The sequence below is a fragment of the Heliconius melpomene genome, chromosome 5 (assembly GCF_056956725.1).
Source record: "Heliconius melpomene rosina isolate 202511_hmr_F chromosome 5, ASM5695672v1, whole genome shotgun sequence".
NCBI lineage: Eukaryota > Metazoa > Arthropoda > Insecta > Lepidoptera > Nymphalidae > Heliconius > Heliconius melpomene.
The window spans coordinates 9,617,062-9,639,449 of NC_140393.1; the positions used below are offsets into that span (position 1 = coordinate 9,617,062).

The 22,388-nt window shown below is 31.8% G+C and overlaps 4 protein-coding genes across 10 annotated transcripts in view; 2 read left to right on the forward strand and 2 right to left on the reverse strand.

Moving 5' to 3' along the window:
* Window positions 1–9,980, reverse strand: part of LOC146539281 (SET domain-containing protein SmydA-8-like) — a 28,939-nt gene extending 18,959 nt beyond the window's left edge. For 2 of the 5 annotated variants that reach the window (XM_085185533.1, XM_085185529.1), the window contains exon 1: window positions 9,862–9,980. The gene's annotated coding sequence lies outside the window, so the exon portion shown is untranslated. Of the gene's footprint in view, window positions 1–7,201; window positions 7,223–7,362; window positions 7,505–9,861 lie in introns of those variants that run through there. The other 3 variants (XM_085185532.1, XM_085185530.1, XM_085185531.1) reach the window with 2 other exon arrangements.
* A 1,282-nt stretch (window positions 9,981–11,262) lies between these two features.
* On the reverse strand, window positions 11,263–12,386 carry ave (sterile alpha motif domain-containing protein aveugle). Its single transcript, XM_085185535.1, has 3 exons — window positions 12,185–12,386; window positions 11,983–12,096; window positions 11,263–11,560 (listed from the first exon to the last, which is right to left on the reverse strand). The coding sequence occupies exons 1-3, from the start codon at window positions 12,221–12,223 to the stop codon at window positions 11,378–11,380; spliced, it is 336 nt and encodes a 111-aa protein (XP_085041661.1). The 5' UTR covers window positions 12,224–12,386; the 3' UTR covers window positions 11,263–11,377.
* Window positions 12,387–12,533: 147 nt separating this feature from the next.
* LOC146539283 (protein phosphatase inhibitor 2-like) lies at window positions 12,534–18,044 on the forward strand. The gene is made up of 3 exons (XM_085185534.1): window positions 12,534–13,127; window positions 13,830–13,952; window positions 15,270–18,044. The coding sequence occupies exons 1-2, from the start codon at window positions 12,717–12,719 to the stop codon at window positions 13,908–13,910; spliced, it is 492 nt and encodes a 163-aa protein (XP_085041660.1). The 5' UTR covers window positions 12,534–12,716; the 3' UTR covers window positions 13,911–13,952; window positions 15,270–18,044.
* Window positions 18,045–18,820: 776 nt separating this feature from the next.
* Window positions 18,821–22,388, forward strand: part of LOC146539284 (uncharacterized) — a 65,523-nt gene continuing 61,955 nt past the window's right edge. For 2 of the 3 annotated variants that reach the window (XM_085185537.1, XM_085185540.1), the window contains exons 1-4: window positions 18,822–18,989; window positions 19,236–20,303; window positions 20,958–21,682; window positions 22,112–22,244. In XM_085185537.1, the coding sequence (XP_085041663.1) occupies window positions 18,945–18,989; window positions 19,236–20,303; window positions 20,958–21,682; window positions 22,112–22,244 (1,971 nt within the window). In that variant the 5' untranslated portion in view covers window positions 18,822–18,944. Of the gene's footprint in view, window positions 18,990–19,235; window positions 20,304–20,957; window positions 21,683–22,111; window positions 22,245–22,388 lie in introns of all 3 variants that reach the window. The other variant, XM_085185536.1, reaches the window with a different exon arrangement.

A 22,388-nucleotide genomic window follows, 5' to 3' on the forward strand; every position in this document is an offset into this window, starting at 1 on the left:
ATGATACGTCGCTAGGGGTACCACCCAAGGTAAAAGGTAAAAGCGCGCCGAGAACTGTATGGCACTAGGTGGATAAAAATGATATGTCGTTAGCGTTTTCCCCTCAAGATTCAGGCACATCTTGTTGTACATAGCCTTGTCCCTCTATTGGACCTCTGGGGGGGTCGTTCGTAACATTCTCCATTAACCTTGCAATAATGAGACATCGAGCCTCATTTCAACGAATTGAATAGCATGAGAAATAAAAACTAAAAACTTAAAAATAAAAAAGTAAAAAAAAATTTTTAAGTTAAACGGTTTTATATTGCAGATAAATGTACTAAAAGCTAAAAAATAATTTCATAGAAATTATGATTACTAAAATAAAATCGTGGGGACACTTGCTACTTACCACTAGGTGGGTGAAGTCTCACGCTATGTCTTTCAATTGTAGATATTGGACGTGCCCCACGATTAAATTTTAGTAATCATAATTTCTATGAAATTATTTTTTAGCTTTTAGTACATTTATCTGCAATATAAAACCGTTTAACTTAAAATTTTTTTTTTACTTTTTTATTAATTACTTACACAGGGTTAGCTTGACTGATTGCTAAGAAGGCGAAAACACACGAAATGAAGAAGATAGACACCTTCATTTTTTTATAATATTATTATAATAATATTTAAGAAGAACAAAATGTCTGACGCGAATCGAAAGACATAGAACGACTGTCTGATATTCGGATATTTATATGTGCTTTATAACCGTGACCATATCGGTAGGTCAATCTCTTATCATAATTCATAATACAAACTATTTTAAAAACATTTTCCTAGAATTTAATCATTATTTTGTAGAAGTAATGACCGTTCCCCAATGTCTTAAACATGTCATGTGTAAAAGGTGGTAAGCATCTTGACATTTAATTGTACATAGACCGAGAGAATCAATATTCTACCACAGGCCGTCACGAATGTTCAGCATCAAACAGAACCTGCTGTGTACTCAAAGAGATTCCGTAGTGGTATGACTTACACCACTGGCAATGTAACTTGGCTATACAATTTTTAACTTATCAATTTTTCATACGTTGAGGTTGAGTTCGTGGTGTAGAGACACAAGCGAGTAACTGTAAAGGCAGATTATGGGTTCGATTCCCATTTGAGGAAAGGAAATATTTAATATTTTCATTTCTTCGCTCTGGTGTCGAGGGAACGGGCTTAAGTTCCGCCACTCAACACGCAGTACCTTCTGCCTACCTACAACATGCGGGATAAAGCGTGAGACAAAAAAAGGGAAAAAAAAATGTTTCATATAATTCGTAATTTAGGCAGAAATTAATTTAATTATGTATATTAATTTAAACATCAAAACTGAGACGGGCGCGAGTGGGCGCGGGACATTCATTATTTTGACTAAAACATATTATGATTCAGTATCAGGTCCCGGATGTACGTACAAATTATACTGGAGTAATATTCTGAACACACGTCCGCTTATATTTTTTCTTGGAACGAACCCTGATGTACCACAGCTGTGACGGCAAGTGGCAAGTGTTTTCTCAGTATATCTATATATGGAATTATGAACGTATTATAGATTTTTCTCAAAGCTAAAGTTATTATCTATATATATATAAAAGGACTTGTCCTCACTGGCTGAGGTAAGACGCACGCACAGCCGTAACCGCTGTACCTAAAAACGTGGAATTTGGAAAGATGTTTACTTTCGTAATCTGGACATCCACTAAGAAGGGATTTTGAAAAGTTTTAACCCTAAAGGGGTGAAATAGGGGTTGAAAGTTTGCATGGAAAAAAATTTAAATCGGCATCGATTTTCATAAAATTTTTAATTTGGATTTTTAAAAGTATTTAATTGAACACGTGTTTCATCGTTTTCTAGAATTCTCCCCCTAAGGGTGCATATAAGGGGTTGAAAGTTTGTATGGCAAAATCTTTTCTCTATACAAACTGGATCTAATCTGGATTATTATAAAATTAGAAATTTAGACTCTTAAAAACATTTCATTGAACACATGTTTTATGGTTTATTAGAATTCACCCCCAAAATATTCAAGCGAAGCTGTGCGCGTCCGCTTGTCTTTTAATAAATAACTAGCTTGAACTTGCGGCCACGCAACACGCTATGCCTCCAGAGTTCAACTGAAAGTGGAAACCGAAGTGTTTTAATACTAGGCTAGTGCAAAAGATTATTCAATGCTGGTTGGTGGAACGTGGCAGTGAACCCCATCGCCGTTCCTTCCTTTCCTTGGCTTTTCCAAATAACCTCTTTCGCTAAAGAAACCAGTGTATTCTTGTATTTCTAACTGCATAGACTGTAATGGCTGGAATCTTTTACATCTTACTGGCAACACAGTTGCAGTTCATTACTCTCTATAAATATATCACTTTACGTGAAATTTACGAAATCGACCTATACGTAGATATTTTACATAAAATTTGTAAAAATGTACCTATAAAGACACTAACAACAAAAACAAATTGGAAAAATCATATAAGAATATCAGCGTAGCTCGAAAAGAACGGCTTAGTGGTCAGAGTGCTTGGACGGATTCCAAGAGGCACCGGTTCAAATCTTTATACACTTTCTAAATAACTAACTTTTCACCTGTACTAATATGAACTTACAACCACCAAACCCATAACCACCAAATACAACTAAACCCGCTCAACTCTACCCCAATAGATAGAACCACAAAAATTATAAATCGTTGACAGACAAAGCACGTGCGAATATTACCGAAATGTGCGTAAAGTACACAAGCGTGCCGCCATGTTTGTGTTCTATGTAGTCGTAAAACCCTCCACGTCCTCTGATCTTACTCCAAATTGTTTCGGATATATCGTTAATAATGAGACGGGAAGCTGTTTAAATTATATCCTGAATTATCTTGTCTTGAAATCATAAATATATTATGTATTTTTGGAGCGACAGGTTGTGGGTTCGATTCCCGGTGGAGGAAATTAAATATTTTATATTTTCCTTGATTCGCTCTGGTAACGAGGTAAAACTGGGCGTCGCGTTGAGTTTCGTCACTCAAGACGCAATGCCTCGAGAGTTCGACGGAAAGTACCAAGTGATTTCCGTCGACGTCGCGTTTACAAACCAGTGATACCAGCTCGATGCTACCATAAAATTGTATTATCATCCAGCCCACTCATATAATAGTCCAATTTCATGATGACACAATTAGAAGAGCGCGAAAATCAGAATCTTAGATTTTATTACATAGTTACAACACAAACTAAAAAGAGCTTATAAAAAATAAGCTACAACTACAAGCTAGCACCCATACCGCGAGTGCGTCTCCACCCAGCACACATTATAATATGATTTAGTCTCTCCAATCAGTGTAGTGATGTAGTAATTTGCACAATCGGACTAATTCTAATTATTCACAGACACGCGCGACGGCTGGAGCTCTGGACGCGCTATCCGTCAACTTGCACGTTAAGATTGGTTCACAATATTTGTTTTGGTTTTTTTTTAGGTTCACGATGTATCCCACACATAGGAGGCTGAGGGAACCTGATAAACCTAGTGCCTTGAGTTGAGACACTCCCGCTTTCCATTTTCCGACTAATTCTTCAGGCATTTCGTGTTGAGTAGCGAAGCTCATCGTCGTGCTTAGCCTCGATACTAGAGTGAAAAATGAAAATATTGAATAATTTATCCTCTTCTCGATCTTCTCTATCTAATCGAACCTACAATTAGTTTACAGTCGCACCCTTGTGCCGCTGCGCCAAAACGGCCTCGAGATGCCATCGAAAATTCTTCAGCTTTATAATATTAGTGTTATAGACATTTTCAACCTCCACCACCAAGTCAGACTATCATAGTCCAATCCAATAACATTCTAACATATTGATTTAAATCTCGTTAATACATTGTTACTAGTAGATGCATACATGTGTTTGTCTGTTCATCACACAGTCACTCGGTGCAAATGTAATCGCGGCTTTAAAGGCACGTGCGAGCGATGATCATAAATCGCGAGGCATGCGCGTGCGCTGCAATCTTTTGGCAGGGCGCAGCTAATAGCCACTGTTCTATAGTACCAGTGGAGTACTGTTCACATAAAAATATATACCTACATTAATATTCATAATGTTTTTTAGCATTTTTTTTAGCTTCACGTTATATCCCGCACATATAAAATTTATAAAAAACTCCGTTCTCCAATGTCCGCCAAATTTTTGGTGGCGTTGCGTGTTAAATAGCGGAACTGAACGCCGCGCTTTGCGTTGTTACCAGAGCGAGGTACTTAATGAAAATATTAAATATTTCATTCTCTCGAGTGGTACCTATCGAACTCTATAATTTAGATAAAAAAAAGTAGAATAGAATTTAAAAAATATCATATAATCGTATATGTGTACATATTTAATATTTTTAGGATTACGTATCTCAAAATTAAAGAAACAGAACCCGTATAGACAAGTCTATAATCATTTATTGTTCATTTATCTTTTGAAGCACACAAAAATATTAAGCTTCTAAAATTACTACTTTATACTATAGTAAAAATCTTTCCGTATATTGCTTAAATGTTTTATAATATTATTTTTAATCAACCTCATCAAATTTCATCAAAAATCAAGTCAATTAATCATACACATGTATACATATTCCTTATATAACACAAAAACAGTTAATTCGATATAGATTGACTAGCGGCATCGCGCCAAGAAACATACTACCTAACTCTACTTCAGTAGTTGCGTTAACTATTGAGATTTCAGAGTTCAGGCCATACCCATACGTTAGAATATATCACAACAAATAACAAATAAAGTGTATTGAAATGCAAAGAGGATATATGGACTGCAGACGAGTGTAAATGTCTTGGCGATAGTACACGGCTTCGATAAATCACGTGTTACGGCCGTAATCAAAGTTCCAATAATACTTTGTATACGTATCTATATATCTATTTTTTTATCTTTTTTCTTTTTTTCATCTTCCTGTATATGTTACCGCGATTTGGTAGGGAGTAGATTGAGATAATTGATTCTCAGTTAAGTTATTTAAATTAAGATATTCAACTGAATATCCCGATCCGATCCCGAAATGTGTTGAACACCGAGTACATGGCCTGCGGGAGCCCGGACTCGAACACGATCCTTATAGGTCCTGAGCCAGCCGTTAAATCGGAAAAGTTCAGTTCAGAGTCTGGAGGCATCGATCACGATGTCCAAGGCCGGATAAGCGCTTCCTGGGCAAAATGACGGGAAGTCAATGGTGCGGTCTGCGAGCGCAGAATACCGCCCAAGCTCAAGGGGCTGATATACAGGAGCATGGAATGATAATAATAATGGATAATAGATATATCTATTTGTTGAGCAGTGTTATTTTATGTTTAAGATACCTTTCCCAAGTGGGAATTGAACCCACAACCTATCGCAGGAAATTCCCACTTGAGGAAACGAAATATTTAATATTTGCATTCCCCCGGTCTGGTAACAAAGTAAAGCGTGGCGTTTAGTTCCTTCATGCCTCCAGCTTTACTTAGCTATTTTACCTCGTAGAAGTCACAAGTGAACCACTGAACGCTAATCCAGATATCTTTAAAATGGGAGCTCACCTATAAATGTAACAATTAATAGATTAATTGTAGTCGTCTTAGTTTATGATACAAATAACATAAACATTTTGAAATATCGCCCGTCTGTCTATTTATCCGTCCACGTCTCGGAACAGCTACATCAGCTGACTTTGATGAAAATGTTAAAGGTAAATTCGAATATACTCAGAATTTACATTATTTCTCTTCTACTTTAACATATTTAGAGCTAATGCAGATTGTATTTTTATTAATAGGTTATCGTAGGACAAAAGAAAAAGGAACCCTTATTGGATGACTTTGTTGTCCGTTTCTCGGTCTGCGTGTCTGTCAGTCTGTCAAGACGATTTTTCTTAAGGTCGCATGGAGAGATCGTCAAGCTGGAATTAATATCATGCAAATCTACAGCTCAAGCGTGAAATTGCTACGGGACTCTCTGTTTCAACGATTCAATTTGGTGTCAATACGCACTTAACCAACTTATCATATAGAGGATTGTGAAAAGTTACTCTGATCTATTTTTTTTTTGCGTTTCTATATAATATGTAAGTGTAGGTAAATTTATCATTACATAACCAAAGCAAATGAAAAGATTTTAAGTATGGGCCCATTCGAAATGAGAGCACAACTTTAAAAAAATATTCACAATAATGTATACTATAAAATCTCCATTTTATTTTATCTTTCTTTTCATTAAAATATCCGAGTACGTTTACCATGCTACAGACTTTAGGCCAGACAGCTGATGTGATTGCCAACATATTACAAGTGTTTATTGCCAACGATCAACCGCTCAGCTAATGTAACAGTAGAAAAAATTGTATGGTTAGCAAAGAAAATTGGAATCATATTTTTTTTGAAGCTTCATGCTTTTTTCTATTGAGGAGGCATAGGGAGCCTAGATAGTGTAAAGAAGTGTCTTTGGGCGAGTGGATAACGGAGTGGGACTTCTGAGGACTTTTGAGAGATGGCATTAGAAAAGAAGGTATGCACCCTCTAACTAGCCTGCTATTGATAAAGCGTAAAGAGAAAATAACATTTCCCGCCTCTGAAAACGTTATACTAACTATCGTAAAGATTTTTTTTATACTCCATTGCTCCATAAAGGAGTGGTAAGAATTAAGTTCTTTTTAGGTTAGTTACATGTGTGGTTGGAAATATTTTTGTGATTATTGTATAAATTTAAAAATTATTGGCCATTTCGTTTCTTTTTCAAATAAATAGCTATATTTTCTTAAAACTGTAATTCCGTAATTTGTACGTAGCCTTTATACTTGCGACCTCCATTTTTTTAAATATTTTAATTTTAAAACTGTTAATATATTGTGAGTACAATTATTTAAAATAAATTATTGTTTGTAATGAATGTATGATGTATTCATTACATATAAGGTATAAAATTATGTTTTTCTGTATTTTAAATATTTATTTAAGCATATAAAATGAAATGAAATGTTATATTTTACTTTTAAAATTGTTAAAGAAAGCTGATTTTCATTTAGAGTTAACATAAAGTTTTAAATTGTGTAATCATTAATTATTTCGCTAGTCAATGTAATATTTAAAAAATAGAATTTACTATAAAACAAAAGAATTTACTGAGCTAACGAAAAAAATAAATTAAATTAAATCACCTTCACGCTGAATTCCGCATACAGCAGGGTAGGCAGAGGTAACCTCGTCTTAAGACACTCCGTTCCGCAAAAAAAATTTTTTTCAATAATAAAAAAATATATAATCATAGTTACCAACACATCAATGAACAATAAAAAATAATTAATAAACAAAAACAAACCTTTTACAACACTTAAGCCGAACCAATTAAAACAATAGACACAAAAAAGAAGAAAAATTAAAAAAAAGACAAGTGTCAAAATAACCGCGAAACCAGTATGACCGAATAAAGGCGCGTCGCGACTCGCGCGCACCGCCCAACTATACCACAGCCACTGGCTTGACACAATAAAGTTTTAAACGTTTGGGACGCGACGCGGGAATTTCATAATAACCATACGTGATTGAGATTTAGACATTAAGCCAAATGACATGCCAAATAACACAAATATATTTAATATTTATAAAGAAATGGGCATCGACGGCAATCTTGGACTACTGGGACGTGTGTAACAGCAAAAGTTGAGGTTTGTTTCCATCAACTTAGTGCCGAATCCTATTCATCTGTCATAGTGCCGGGTTGTGGTTCGATTACCATTGGAGGAAATGAAATATTTCCATTTACTCGTTCTAGTAAAGGCGCGTTCGCGTGTAGAGTTCCGCCACTCATCACGCAATGCCTCTTGAATTGAGTGTACTAGGCCTAAAAGGTAAGTAATAGATATTTATATAAGGTTATACTCGTATATCGCGATAGTTTCTGCTATGTAGAACGCGACATCTTTCAAAATCGAAAAGTTTGAAGGATTTTTTCAGTATCTTATATTTACCTGTCTAAAAATGGTACATATGTGATAAGATAATAATTAATTCATTTAAGGTTAACTCAATAGTATGTACAATAATATAAGGCTTTATAGGTTGCAAATACAGTTGTAATTATTTTGTTTTAGCAATACAGCACACATAGCAGTGTAGGCAGAGGGAACCTGGGCACTTAGGGTTAATACATTACGATCCCATTAAGACATTTTTGTTTTTCACTATTAGCTAATAATATAATCACGAAAAAATCTTACCACTTAACCAATAAAAATTCTATCGCATAGTAAATTTATTACACAAATGTTTACAACTATCAAAGCTACGATTTAGTGATGGGACGGTAGGTAATAGCGCAATTAGGTAGGTACAGCTTCACACTATGAAACTAGACACTATGAAACTAGGCGGCAGAGAGAGATAGAGATTTGCTTATTTTAGTTCTCGCTTTGTTTCGATTTTCATAATTCCAGGGGTCCAGGTCCGCGGTAAAGTATAGGGCTAAATCTTTACATCGTTTTTGTTGCATTTTGTATTAAATTCGCAGTGTACCTAATCTAAATGACACACTCTTAATTTTTTTATTCTCCAAGGGGCCGTGATCTGAATATTAAATTTTAATTAAAATTTGATACCTCCATGCGATCTTGAGGTGACTTTATAGCGATCTTATAAAAGCACCGTTTTTTTCCTTTTGAGGAACGGAACCTTAAAAAATGCAGTAAACCATTCTATAAAAAATGTGTAACTAATATTCTCAGTTACTAAGAACCATCTGAAATTTTATATTTTGCTTTTCCTTCGTGGAACCGATAATGAAAAAGCTACTGAAGTGCTGATCCAGACTATTTTTTTGTATATTCTTGGTAATTGTTTTTATCAATTACTCGTTCGATTATTCATCTCAAAAAACATGACGTAGCACTTTGTGTTAACTACATTGGGATGTCGAACATATTTTAAACGTAAACATTTCCTCGAGTAGAAAGCGAAATCACAACTGTAGTGTAATATTTTTTTAATTCTAGGTTCCCACGTTCCCTCTATCTAACCTGCGGGGTACAGCGAAAAAAAACATAAGAACAGCTTTATCTGGCCTGACATTATATTTATCCGGCGTCCCGTCGCCCGTTATAACCGGCATCGGGCAGCATCGCGAGGAAGAATAATAAACAAAGGAGGATCATTAAAATTGCTATTTTGGGTCGTCGGCTCGCGACTAACTAGATATCCACTGGCTTTTGTGTGTGGTACGAGTTGAGAGAACGTGGTGGAAATTATATTATTAATAAATGAGTGGAGAATGTTCACTATTTTTTACTATTCGGTCCGCTTACCAACCTTATTTTGCTATACGAGTATGGGGCAATCATGGAGGTATCAAAATATTTTTTGAATGTGGCACGAAATTTTTATATCGTTTTTTGCATTATTTTATTAAGTTTTTCATTATAAGACAGTTAAGAGTTTCTTAACATTAGGTTCGCAGGTTCTCTCTGCCTTAAATGTGGAATGCGGCGTAGAGTTAAAAAAAAGGAAACAAGAAGTAGGTAGGTAGTAGGTCATAATCTAGTGTTAAGACACTCCGTTCTCATCAAGACACTTCCTTTCCTTACTATCTGCCGAATCCTAGAGGCATTGCGTGTTGGGGAAAATAGACTCACTTAAGTAAGTATAACTAGGTATTATAAACAAAAGAAAATTAGTTCAACAAGAAATTCAACGTAATGTTAGATAGCAATTAGCATATACATTTCTCAATAATATAAAAATTGTTACAAAAAATTTGTTCAGGGAAAAGAATATTCATACAAAAGAATAAGTCTACTAGTCTTGTTACAATTACATATACACTAACCTTTTTGCTTAAAGAAATAAATTGTCCACTTGCACTTTTTTACAAGTCCACTAGTAAATACAACATACACTATTTAAATGAATTATTATATAGAACAGAAATGCTTTATATAGAGTTTACAAGAAGCCCTAGCAGCCGAGTTACATGAATAAGAAAGGATTAGCCTTTCTTAAGTAAGTGAAGGAAACACCCTTAGCATTTCCTTAAGTAAGATCATCTTTACATAATAAAATAGATATAATGCACTTGCATCATAGTTAGGTACTTAGGTCTGTATTTATAAACTGCTCTCAACTCTGAGATCGATCGTGAGAGAGACCTTGAGATGCCGTTTTCATTTATAGATTAAAAATTATGTATGAAAATAGCATCTTAAGATCTATGTCAGAGTTAAGAGCGGTATTGGGCAAGTATTTAGGCAATAGATATTTACGATTTTATTAATATTTTCTGACTTTCATTAATAGATTAGGATAATTTTATTTCCCTAAATATTTTAGAAATTAAAATCACCCTAATCTTTTAATTTTAATGATAACTCTTTATATTTAATGCATATACTTACTCTGTTTGGTTAAACAAATTCTTAAAGTATAATATTAGATCCTCGATATATCTATCAAGTGTGATTTTGGGCTCGACATCGAGGGTTCGTACTTGACGGACGGAGTACAAACTTTAATACTAAATTTGCCTCCCTTTTAAGAGTATTATTATTTAGGACTTTACCACAAATTAATATTTTTCAGACTTTTCCTGAACTAGTACTACCTGTAGATGCTAGCTCGATAATACTATATGTTAAAAAAAAAAAAAAAGAGGTAGGGGTCTCATCCAACCCCTCTAGTATAAGCTCTAGATATAAGTACAGTTTAAATTGTCCCAAAATTAAGTACGCCACATTAAAAGAACTTTCTTAAAATAAAAAAAGGCACGGGCAACTATGCGCCAGTGGATGTAGTTTTTAAAATAAAAAAAAAATAAAAAAATATGCTAGCTCAACAGGAAGTACCCTATTAAATTTAATTTAATTTATAGTGTCGAAACACGTTTTTTGCTATATAAACGGCCATATCTTTTTTTAGGTAAATGTAGAAATATGATATTTTCATTACATCAAGAGATTGTAGACCTGAGTATATGGTCTGAATTTCAACTCGATATCTCCAAGCTTTCGTTTTCGTGAGATAAAGGCTCTTGACAGACAGACAGACGCATGGACAACAAAGTTATCTTATAAGGGTTCGTTTTTTTCCTTAAGAGGTATGAAACCCTAAAAATAATATTTTTTTTGTTATATAAGGAATTTTATATACTTCTGTAAGGTATATTAAATTTATTTGAATTTTTTTCAAATATTTTTTATGTTTAAGTCTTAAATGTGTAAAATAAAACAAAACATCCAATAATTTCTTTATTTCAATAATTAAAATATATTTTTTCCAAGTTAAGTAACAATTCTTAAAGCTTAATCACATATAGTTGAACTTTTCAATAAAACCTAGTCATCTTTTTGTCACAAATCATAATTAAAATAGTAATGACGTCTTTCTAAGTCCCTTATTTCAACAATGTCAGTTTTGAGGCGCAGTTTGAGTATTTCTCTCCATATTGCCTCTCTGTGCTCCTTGTTAGTAATGCCCATTCTTAGCAATGTATTGTCATTTATGCGGACAAGAGCTCTGCCTGTTATGTCATGCTGGAATACAATTTAATGATTATGTTATTAAATATGAATTATAAGCATATTATTTAGATTAATTTATACAAAATATTATCTAAATTCGAAATATATATTTTTTGACCTCACGATAATTCTAAAATAAAAACCTAAGATAAAAACGACTCCATTCACCACATTCTGCCTGAATTTAAGAATTTAACATTGTAATTGGCAAATACAGGCGAATTCAAATAATTTTATCTAGAGTTAAATCTATGACCTTTGAGTTTACAGTCAAATACTGCTTTATGCAAGCTCTTGCATATTTTTAATAATCAATTGTGATTCAAATAGGCAACAGATGTCTAACTAAAGGTAATGGTTGTGTATTTTAGTACTTCTTCGAATGGTTCATTCGTCATGATGATGATTAAAATATGAAAATATTATTTACATACCTCATGAAATCTTTCCCAATATAAATTGTAATAATCGCTACAATGACGACTAAGCCATTTTTGTACATCTGCCTCAGTCCACAAATACACTGCTTTAGGACGAGTTGTTTTCACCTTAAATAAAAATATTTAATTTTGAATAAAAAATAAAATAAGTGAAATATTGATATGAAACTTCCACATCCATTTTAATGTTATTCACCTTAGATTTATTAGAATTTAAGCTAGAATCTTCAACCATATTTACGGAACTAACACATGCAAATAAAAGGAAATGTAATATTTTTTAAATAAAGAATTATTCACGTTAAAATAATAAAATTAAGCAATGTTTTGGTATTATTTATATACAAATTATTCTTTTTTAATTTCAGTGACATTTCTTTATAATTACAATTTAAACACAGATAACTTACAGTGATATATTGAATGTTGATAATTGATATAGATTAAATATAGATTTTACTTTATAGTCTTCTAAAAATATATTTAATATCAATTTTAGTTAAATTATTATTTACAAAGAAAAAAGTCTAAAAATTGTAAAAGAAATTTTCTCAAGAAAATATATTTTACTATTTATGTAAGATAATCTATTTCGACTGCATTTTATGTCAAAAATGCAAGGAAAAATGGTAATGCAAGAAGGATTAGTTGGTGTATTTGTCATTTGTAGAAAATTTGTTTAATTATATTTTGTTTGTAATTCTGTGCCAAGTACGATGCTATATTAAATGAATATGGCTCAAAACTTACAAAAGAAGCCCTCGAAGGGCATTTTGAAAACCTCTAGGAGTGTGGATAACCAAGATGGTATGCCGTCGACTAGTAAGAGACCGAAGGAACAGAGATTTGATGAAATGAATATAATAGAGACATTTCATCCACCTAATAAAGACTACGGACATATGAAGGTTGATGAACCGAAAACACCATTCTCAGAGGCCATAGATGGAGATTTAGAGCCAACAGATGAGTTAGATGCAAATATTTTAGCGGCTAAACTTGCTGCCAGTATGAATAAGCCGCCTAAATGTACAGAACCCTCTGTGAGTGATGATGAAGACGAGGAAGAGTCAGAAGAAGCACGTCAAAAGAGGCTGGAGTTTGAAAAAAAGAGAAAAATGCATTATAATGAATTTCAAGTAATGATTTTTTTTATGAGCATGATGCATATAAACTATTAAGTCTTAATGCCCTATTTCATTATGTAATAATATTATAATCATGACATTATTTATGTCATAGAATGTATACTATAAGTTAGTTATAACAAACAGTTATCACAAAACACTTAAGCTTATCTTTTACCTACATGTTGTTTTTCATTGCTTATAGTAACTTATTAGTACTTTTTTCTACTATTTATGGAGTTGGTTTTAAATTAATATTACTTTTACATATAAAATTTATTGGTAATATCCTCATATAGCATTAATTCAAAATGATCTAGTTAAACTAATAGATAATGATCTATATATATAAAAACAGAAATTCCCACTGACTAAGGTATAGCATGCACTGTCATAACTGCTAATGGTAGAAACATGAAATTTGGACAGATGTTTATTTTCATAATGTAGGCACCTGCTGGGAAGAGATTTTGAAAAATTTTAACAAAGAGAGATTGTAAAGTGAAGTAAAAGTAAAAAAGTAAAGTTTGTTTGGATTTTTTTGTAAATCAGCACAAATTTTTATAAAAAATGAAATTGAATTCTTAAAAATGTTTTATGGAACCATGGTTTATAAGAATTCATCCCTAAGGGTGCAAATAAGGGGGCGAACCTGCATGTGTACGCTAGTTTTATATAAAAATAATTAAAAAATATACAAAAATGATTTTGCAGGCATTGCAATTAGCTCGGCAATTAATGGCCCAAGAGGAGGAAGAAGAAGATGATGAAAGAGCGGAGTCAGCAGCTACTTGACTAATTAAAAAACTATACATTTCATGCTAAGTGTTCATGCTGGTAAGCATTACTTATTTTAATAACTGAGTGACAGGAAAAACATAGCCACTTAAAATTACTAAGAAAGAAGTCTTACTTAGAAAGAAGTCATCTATTTATGACATTTTTTAATTTCTTAACTCTTATGAAAATTTGAAATATAGGATTTTTGTTAATGCCAACAAAATTAGAGGTTTTGTTTTTCAGCTCGAGTGTCAGCGTCATGACATGATTCTCTCATTCACACTTGAATACAAAGCATCATGTATTGAGTGGTGTAACTGAACACCATACTTATTAAAGCAAAAGGTATGAAATCTTTATCCTTCGAAGACAGGATTGAACCTACAACCTTCACATTTACAGCCAAACAATATCCCACTGGCCATGATGGGTTCAAGTTGGAATTTACCTGGTTCTAACTAAATAAAAAACATACTTAACATATGTGCATATTAGGATATTAAAATATTTTAATATCATTAAATGTTATTCTTTCACCATGCTATTTGTATACAAACTTACTTTTTATTCAATGATATATATTTTAAAGCCAAAAAGGGAATATTTTACACATGACTAATGTTAGCAACAACTTGAAAATATTTGACAGAGTGCATGCAAATATACATGATACTTGATTTTTTTGCCCAACTTCTTTCTGTTACCCCCATATAGCTGGGTAGACCAAGGGAACCCATTGTTAAGACAATCCATTCACCACTTTCCACCTAATTTAAGAGGCTTTGTGTGTTGAGTGGTGAAACAAAATGCCACGCCTTGCCTTATGAACAGAGTGAAGAAACATATTAATTAATAATAATTCATTGCTCCAAATGGGAATTGAACCCACAAACATTGTGTTTACTTGAGATATTGAGAATATTTACCTGTATTGTTACATCATAGAATTACTAATTGGATTTAGTTGCAATAATGCTTTTTAGGTTTAGCTTAGCTAATAAAATTAACCCATACAATACAATATAGAAAAACAATGGGGCATTTTGTTGAGAACTGTTAAATTATATTCTTTTTTTACATATTAAAAGTAATATATAGTTAATCTATAATATTTTTTATTGTTTTGTGGGTATATGTCACATAAACGTATCTTTAACAAATAAAATGCCATTGTCCCTCTACTTCATATCCATAAAACTATTAGTAGTATAAACCTATAAACTGTAAACACAAAATAAATAATAGAGTCTACTTGAAAATTTAGTAAAATATTCAAATAGAGTGTCTTATCACCAAATAAGAGTGCATTTGGTTTACCCTGTTAGATTACATTAAATTATAAGACTTTTCTAATTTTAAATATTTTTTTTCCAGGATTGATGAGAATGCAGACAATATGTTGAAAGTTGTTAATTATTGCCATAGGCATCCAGTGTTCCTGTATGGCTGTAACAAATCATAAGTGTTTATTATATACAATTTATTGTGAACATTTTTGAAGGTCTGTTCGTAGTCTAGATTTAACTTAATTGATTACATCTTCCATTAATATAATAATATATTTTGAAATTGATAATGTGATTTGTCAATGATTGAAATAATCTTTTTGATTGTTAGATGTGATTTCTTAATAGATGTATTAGAATATCATTTTTTATTGATAAAACTTTTAAAAATTATCCAAGTGTTTAATAATATATATTTTAAAACATAATTTATTGAATTATGTACAAATATTTTTTTTATAAAACAAAGGTGCGAGTGTTGATAATACTTTTCTGTGTTTGTTTAAAAAGACCTTCAGAAATTTCCACTGATTATTTTCTAATTATCACCTAACCTATATAGGTTATAAGCATATGCTTATTTTTAATTTTATGTTAACACTATGTATGGCACAGTGGAAGAATAATCATTTCACAGGATATTTTTGATTTAAATCTAAATTTTTAAAGTATTTTTAAAATTATCATTAAAGAGAACACATTATTTAATATATGCATAATTTTCTGCAAGACTATTTAAAAACTATTTAAAATTGACATTGAAACATTTGTATTACAAAATGAGTAAGGCCATAGTGTCGTCATCTTTATACAATTTCCATTGTAGAATCAACCTTGCAATTTAATATATGTGGGAAGAATTCAATTGATCCTTAGTCATTGAGTGAATATGCTGGTAGACGGTTTGCTCGCGTTTTAAATTTTATAGTCATATAATGTTTCAGCAAATTTATATATTTTAATTAAAATCTCAAATATTTTAAAGTTCCATACTAATAATTATATGAAAAATATATCTTGTACTATAGACTACAGATGTATCCAGGAAAGCTATAAAGACATACAAAGCCTTCCTTCCTCCTTCTAAAAATAATAATATATAAAAAAAAATTCAATTCCAGTAGTTCATGAGTTTAGAAAGAAAACAAACTTACTCTTCTATATTATAATATTAGTATAGATAATAAATCTTTTACCAGCTATTTACTTCTGTTAAATAGTCATATAGTATAATAGTCATAATATTTAGAATTAAAATAATACATCAGTTAAAGTAGGCATCTGTAACGCTTCGATTTCGAATTTAAACATATGATAAATTTAATAAAATATTTACAGTAAGGTCGACGAGTAGTGGTCATTCTGACGTTTCTTTGCTTTCTGATCTTTTGCTAATTTTTCACTTGAGAAAAAGATGATTAAAAGTAAGAACAGTTCCAAAACAAATCTGAGCCTCTTTAGCTAACTTCAGGGTGGCCAATACTCGACTGCATTGAACTGTTGCTTTATTGTGATTGAGCTTATAAACGAAGATATACTGAAAGTAAGATAAAGAGACAATAGATCTTTACATAGATTATATATATCAGTCGGTGAACTATTGCATATTTCTTTAAATTTTAAAACAAAACTGTTGGTTGTATTAATTTTTTCATGTTTCTTTTATTTTTATTATCATGATGATAATGCCCCAATATAGAAAGTATTGACACTACACTCTAACACTCATAATATTAAAGTAAAGACCACTTATCTTATTTTATAGAAAAAAATATTATAAAAAGATTTTTTTTTAAGAAAAATGTCTTTGTTTTTCCCGACTGCTAAGGGAGGGTTATTATATTTTTATTTATTTAAAAAATCATCTTGAATATGTGAAAAAAATGAGAAATTAGCATTTTGTAACTAGTCTAAAATTATTTATGGCTATTGTTAGTTTAGATGGCTGATGTGGGATTATTTTTGATACATAATTGTTATAAGTAATGAGAGGCGGTGACTATCGAAATGAGTTATATAGAAGCAAATAAAGCAATCTCCGTTCTATTGATTGATACAACTATTCTATTGATTGAACATAGCTTAGCGCTTTTTTTTCCATAGCAGGTTAGGCAGAAGGTACCTAGTGGTAAGACCCACTGTTCCCCACGCACCATCCAATTTCTAAGACGTTGCGTCTTTAGCGGTGGAACTAAATGCCGTGCTTAGTCTAATCAGAGCAAGAAAATAAAAAAAAATCATTCCATCAGTGCAAATCAAACTCTCAATTTCTATAACTTTCGAAAAAATATTGTTATAATTAGTTTATAAATTGGAATTAGAAAATAAAGGATATTGCTTGTATTTGCTTTTAATACATGATTAAAATATCAAAGTAAATTAATAAGTATATAAGTATTGTTGATGTATGTGCCAGGTATGAGCAAATATATCTTAAATTATATAGTATATACATACATTTCAGACATTTACGTTACACAGATTATAAAATGTTGCATATAAAATATTTTGAGAAAGTTTAAATGAAATTGCTATTTTATTTACGCACAATGTTATGAATTAATATAAAATTAAGCAACATTTATCTTTACAATTAGATGTACCTACATTTTAGTAAAATTTAAATTGTGAATCAGCAATTTCATCTAAAATTTGTGGGCCTTACATAATGTAAAAGAAAATTTTTAACTATTTAGTTATTATTTTTGACTTCATTATTTATTTTATGAATATTATATCGTGCTTTTTGTTTTAATCGCTTTGTCATTTTTATAAAATTGCATTTTACACAATAATATGAGTCGCTTTTCTTATTGTAATGTGTATTTTGTAAATATGAAGTAATAAAGTTAAATATCATATATTCTTGTGTATTCCTTATTTTCCTTATTTTCTTAATTTTAATTGTTTTAAGTGTTCAAAACCAGTATAAAATATATTTTTTAGTTTCACGCTGTATCCCACACATACAGGGTAAGCAGAGGGAACCTGGAAACTTCATCGAGTGGTAATCAAACCCACAATCTGTCGCATTTCAGCCACGCTTGTGCCCCTGTTCGTCTACTGGCCCTATAAAGTATTGATATATAATAATTAAGTATATGCCCTGCTTTGTCGTTTAATTTAGTTTTATTAATGTAATATAAATTTCATAAAAGTACGCATTATGCTATAGGGCTTTGTGAAAAATTATATTAATTTTTACTCTTTCGCATCTATCGCCGAGAACTTACCGCCACAATAATATAGTCATCTTAATCTATTTTTTTTTAAATTTGTATCACCCAATTAAAATTTAATTCCACACTCGTTGCATACCATAAGATACATAAATAGTTATTAAATAATAAGAAAATTTCCTATATTGTTTTCTTTTTGTTTACATTTTTCCCGCGTTTTTATCATAAGTTAAATCATATACAACGTTTCATTTTACGTTTACGATAAAGATTTGAGCATAATTTTTAATTAGAAATTACATTACCAGTGTTAATAATCATATTATTAATAGAATTTTAGTGTTTTCAAATAGTTGATTAAAACAATAATATACTAAAATTACAATTCTCAAACGCTTTGTTCTCATGAAACACAAGTAAAATAAAAAAGTAAGCGAGGACGGAACGATTCAGTTGTTAAATCATAAATGGCGGTGGCGCTTGTGTTCATCTGTTGTATTTTGTTTGAAAAAACGTCGTCTTGACGACAAAGTTACTAACTTTCATGAATTACAGTGTCGATTCTACTATGAATTTATTAAATTATGGATGAAGCCCAAAAAGAATTATCGCGATCTTCGGAAATCAAGGTAACTAAGTAATATTTTTAGCACTTACAACAGTTCTTCGTAGCGATTGCGATTATTAACATTTCAAATTCAGAAATTTAACGTAAATATAACAGTTTTACATCTACAAAAGGCTATACTTAGTAACAATATAACATATGAAATGTAAATCATAAAGTAATGTCCGGGTTCCCTATTAACTATTCTTACAAACATTCTCAATATCGAAGTATAGGTGATTTATTTATAATTTTCGTATATTTTTAGAATGTCCTTCCGGATGTAGTTCATTCACAGCAAATTCACACAGTAGAAAACGAAGAGCAACATACAGAATCTGACGTTGACGCGACACAACATATAAACGAGAGTCAAGCAGACGTTCATCAAGATGTTGAAGATGTTAGCGCCACAGAATCAATATCCGAGCACATTCCTTTTAAACTGGAATATTCTGTTGGAGAATCTGAGGTCGGGGCGTCTGGGGCGTCGGCATCACAGGGGTTACTTAAAGTGGAACAAAATACTGAACAATTATCAAGGAATAGCTCTTTAAACATTCCATCATCTCATCAAAAAAGTAGTAATAGTCGCAATACCCAAGATGTAAGCCAACATAGCTCTTGGAATCTTGATCCAAACCAATCAGAAGCACACATAAGTGAAGAAAGTCCAGTAATACTTGCTTTGTCATCTGACACATCTAAAGAAGTACTAGGTACAAGATCACTGTCACCTGGCTCTAGTAAGCATGAGACACCTGAAGAATCATCGAAAAGTGAATATATTGATTCATTAAATGATAACATTAGCCACAAAGAAAATGATAGTGTTAAAGACAAATCAAATCTCAATGAGGAAAAACAGAAAGATTCATCGGAGCAATGTAGTTCAGGGTCAGAGGAAATAATCAAATTAGATATAAGAGGGCAAGCTGCTCCTAAATTTCCTTTGCAATCAGCCAAAATATTTTTTGGGCCTCCACCAGACGGCAGTACTATTATAGGGCCTACCTTAGATCCTCTACCTGTCTTTCAAAACTTATTATCCCCTTGTCTCGTTGGTGCTAGTGAAGGAGTTACAGTCGAGGAAGTTTTTGAAGATAAGGTTACTTCAAAAGCAGCTTCTCCAGAAAAATCTTTGACAATCTCACTATCTAGTGGTAGCGACAAAATCGAGCAAGATGTTTTAGTCGAAGAAATGACAATAGAAGATGAAATGAAGGAAAAAAATCATGCAGCGACCACACCTCCCAAATCCTTTGCCCCTGAAGACATATCATTTAATACAATGAGTACTGATTATAAGACAATATGTGAAGAATATCACACTAAGGTATTAATTGTGTGTGCAATTTAAGCATGTGTGTGGGCTATATGTTTTCATTTCGTTTTTGCATTATATGCATGACTACAAAAGTTAAAGAAATAATTGTCACTAATATTTGTTTAATAGATACTAACAATATATTTTTATATTTATCTTGTCTTTTTTTTTAAGATATTTATTTTGTCTTTTTTTTGTGTTATAATATGTATTATGCACTTTTTATGCAATTACATGCAATTTGTTATACAAATTTATAACAAATTGCATTTATAAGAAAGAACTGGTTTGCATGCAAAACCTTTTTACCAATCTCAGCTACTTTTTGAAATAGATAAAATTATATTATTTTTAATGTGTTATAATTGTAATAAATTATATTGCATGTTACTGTAAAAAAAAAAATTTCTTTTACATAATAAATGTATATTATAATTTATATTTTCCTTATCATATATATACACTGTTGCTCACTAAATTAAAAAAAATAAATATGTCATTTTATAAATCATTTTGACAATTACTTTGTAAAACATATTTACTTAAACAATTTAACCAAAATACAAACTTTAATGACGTCTATATGCCTATATAAAGCAAGTATTGTACATACGACTGCTTTCGCTTTCATGTACCCATTCATCAGCTTGTCTGTCCTTTCAGCTTGTGCACTTGGAAGAAGCTATAACCCACCGCGACCAACTAATCGAAGAACTAACGGTCTCATTGCAGCGATCGGTTCAAGAACGAGACAGTTTAAAACACGAAAATGAACACCTCACCAACGAAGTACAAAATCTACAACATGCAATCGCTGAAAAGTCACATTCTGACCATGATACCATTAAGGCTCAGCTATCAGATTACGTGAAATATCAAACGATGTTAAAAGACGATAGTACAAAGTTCTATTCCGCGTTGATGAGTGGAACGGCGTCGCTACAAAGCTCGAATGGCGAAAAAGATATGGATCGTGAAGAGATAACGGTTAATTATTCCAGATCTGACCTACGATCGTCTGGTTCTTCGGAAGACTTCCAAACGGGCTTCGAAAACAAATTGACTGTTCTTCTGAACAAATTCGATGAATATATCGAAGAGAACTTGCGAAATAAATTACGAGAAAGCCTAATTCAGGTTTTATGTGATGAAATTAGTAAAATGAGGATGGATTTTGACAGTGAGATAAAAGAGGTCGAAGGTCAAATGAGGCAGCAGAAACAATTGTATGTAAAAGAAACAAGGAAGCTAAGGGAACTCTTGGCCTCTGTCAAAGCTGGTACCGCTGACATAGATGACTTGAGAAGGGAGTTAAGTATCAAACATGAGAAAGAAATGGAGAACTTAAGGACGTATTTTGAAAAGAAATGTTGTGATATGGAAAGGAGGTGAGGTTTTTTGAATTATTTTTGTTATTTGTATTTTTAATTTTAATTTTTATTATGATTAATGGTTAATAATATTTTTTTTCCTGCTGCCAGGCCTGAATGGTAAGTTAGAAAAAACTATATTATACTATACTATATATATTTTAAAGCAAAAAGTGATTGAGTGATATATTTGATATGTAGTCTTATTGTAACTTAATTTTTGTATGTTATTACATAGGCAAGTACATCAACATTTAGTATCTTCATTTCCTCGCGCTGGTAAATGAGATTTCCCTTTGAATTGCCCAATAAGTCATACTCAAAATCATACACAAAGTATTTTTAATATGACGTTGTTTTTTTTCTTTTAATTTGTGTATTTTTTTTTTTTTTTTTTATTTTTTTTTTTTATTGAAGATGGGTAAGCATTTAAATTTAAATTTCCAGTTATTCCGAAGAAGTATGGCGAGGACGGGAGTGCGTGTCGCCCGCGTGCTCGTTAGACATGGAGCTGGACTTGGCGGCGGGGGACGCTCGACGACGGACCAAATCTGTGGATTTTCCGTCTATTAATATTGAAGTTTGTTAATTCTTGTTATATTATTAATGTATTTAAATTGGATATTTAATACATTTTTTTTAGTTTAAAGGGGTATTCATTATGTTGCAAGGTAGGCGAGTGTACCTACTGTTAAGACAATCCGTTACATACGCGCCGAATTTT

Coding starts and splice junctions, on each gene's coding strand:
- ave (XM_085185535.1), bottom strand. CDS start 12,223: ATGGTTGAAGATTCTAGCTTAAATTCTAATAAATCTAAG. Junction 12,097..12,184: donor TAAATTCTAATAAATCTAAG/GTGAATAACATT, acceptor TTTTTATTTAAG/GTGAAAACAACTCGTCCTAA. Junction 11,561..11,982: donor ATTGGGAAAGATTTCATGAG/GTATGTAAATAA, acceptor ATTGTATTCCAG/CATGACATAACAGGCAGAGC.
- LOC146539283 (XM_085185534.1), top strand. CDS start 12,717: ATGAATATGGCTCAAAACTTACAAAAGAAGCCCTCGAAGGGCATTTTG. Junction 13,128..13,829: donor TGCATTATAATGAATTTCAA/GTAATGATTTTT, acceptor ATGATTTTGCAG/GCATTGCAATTAGCTCGGCA.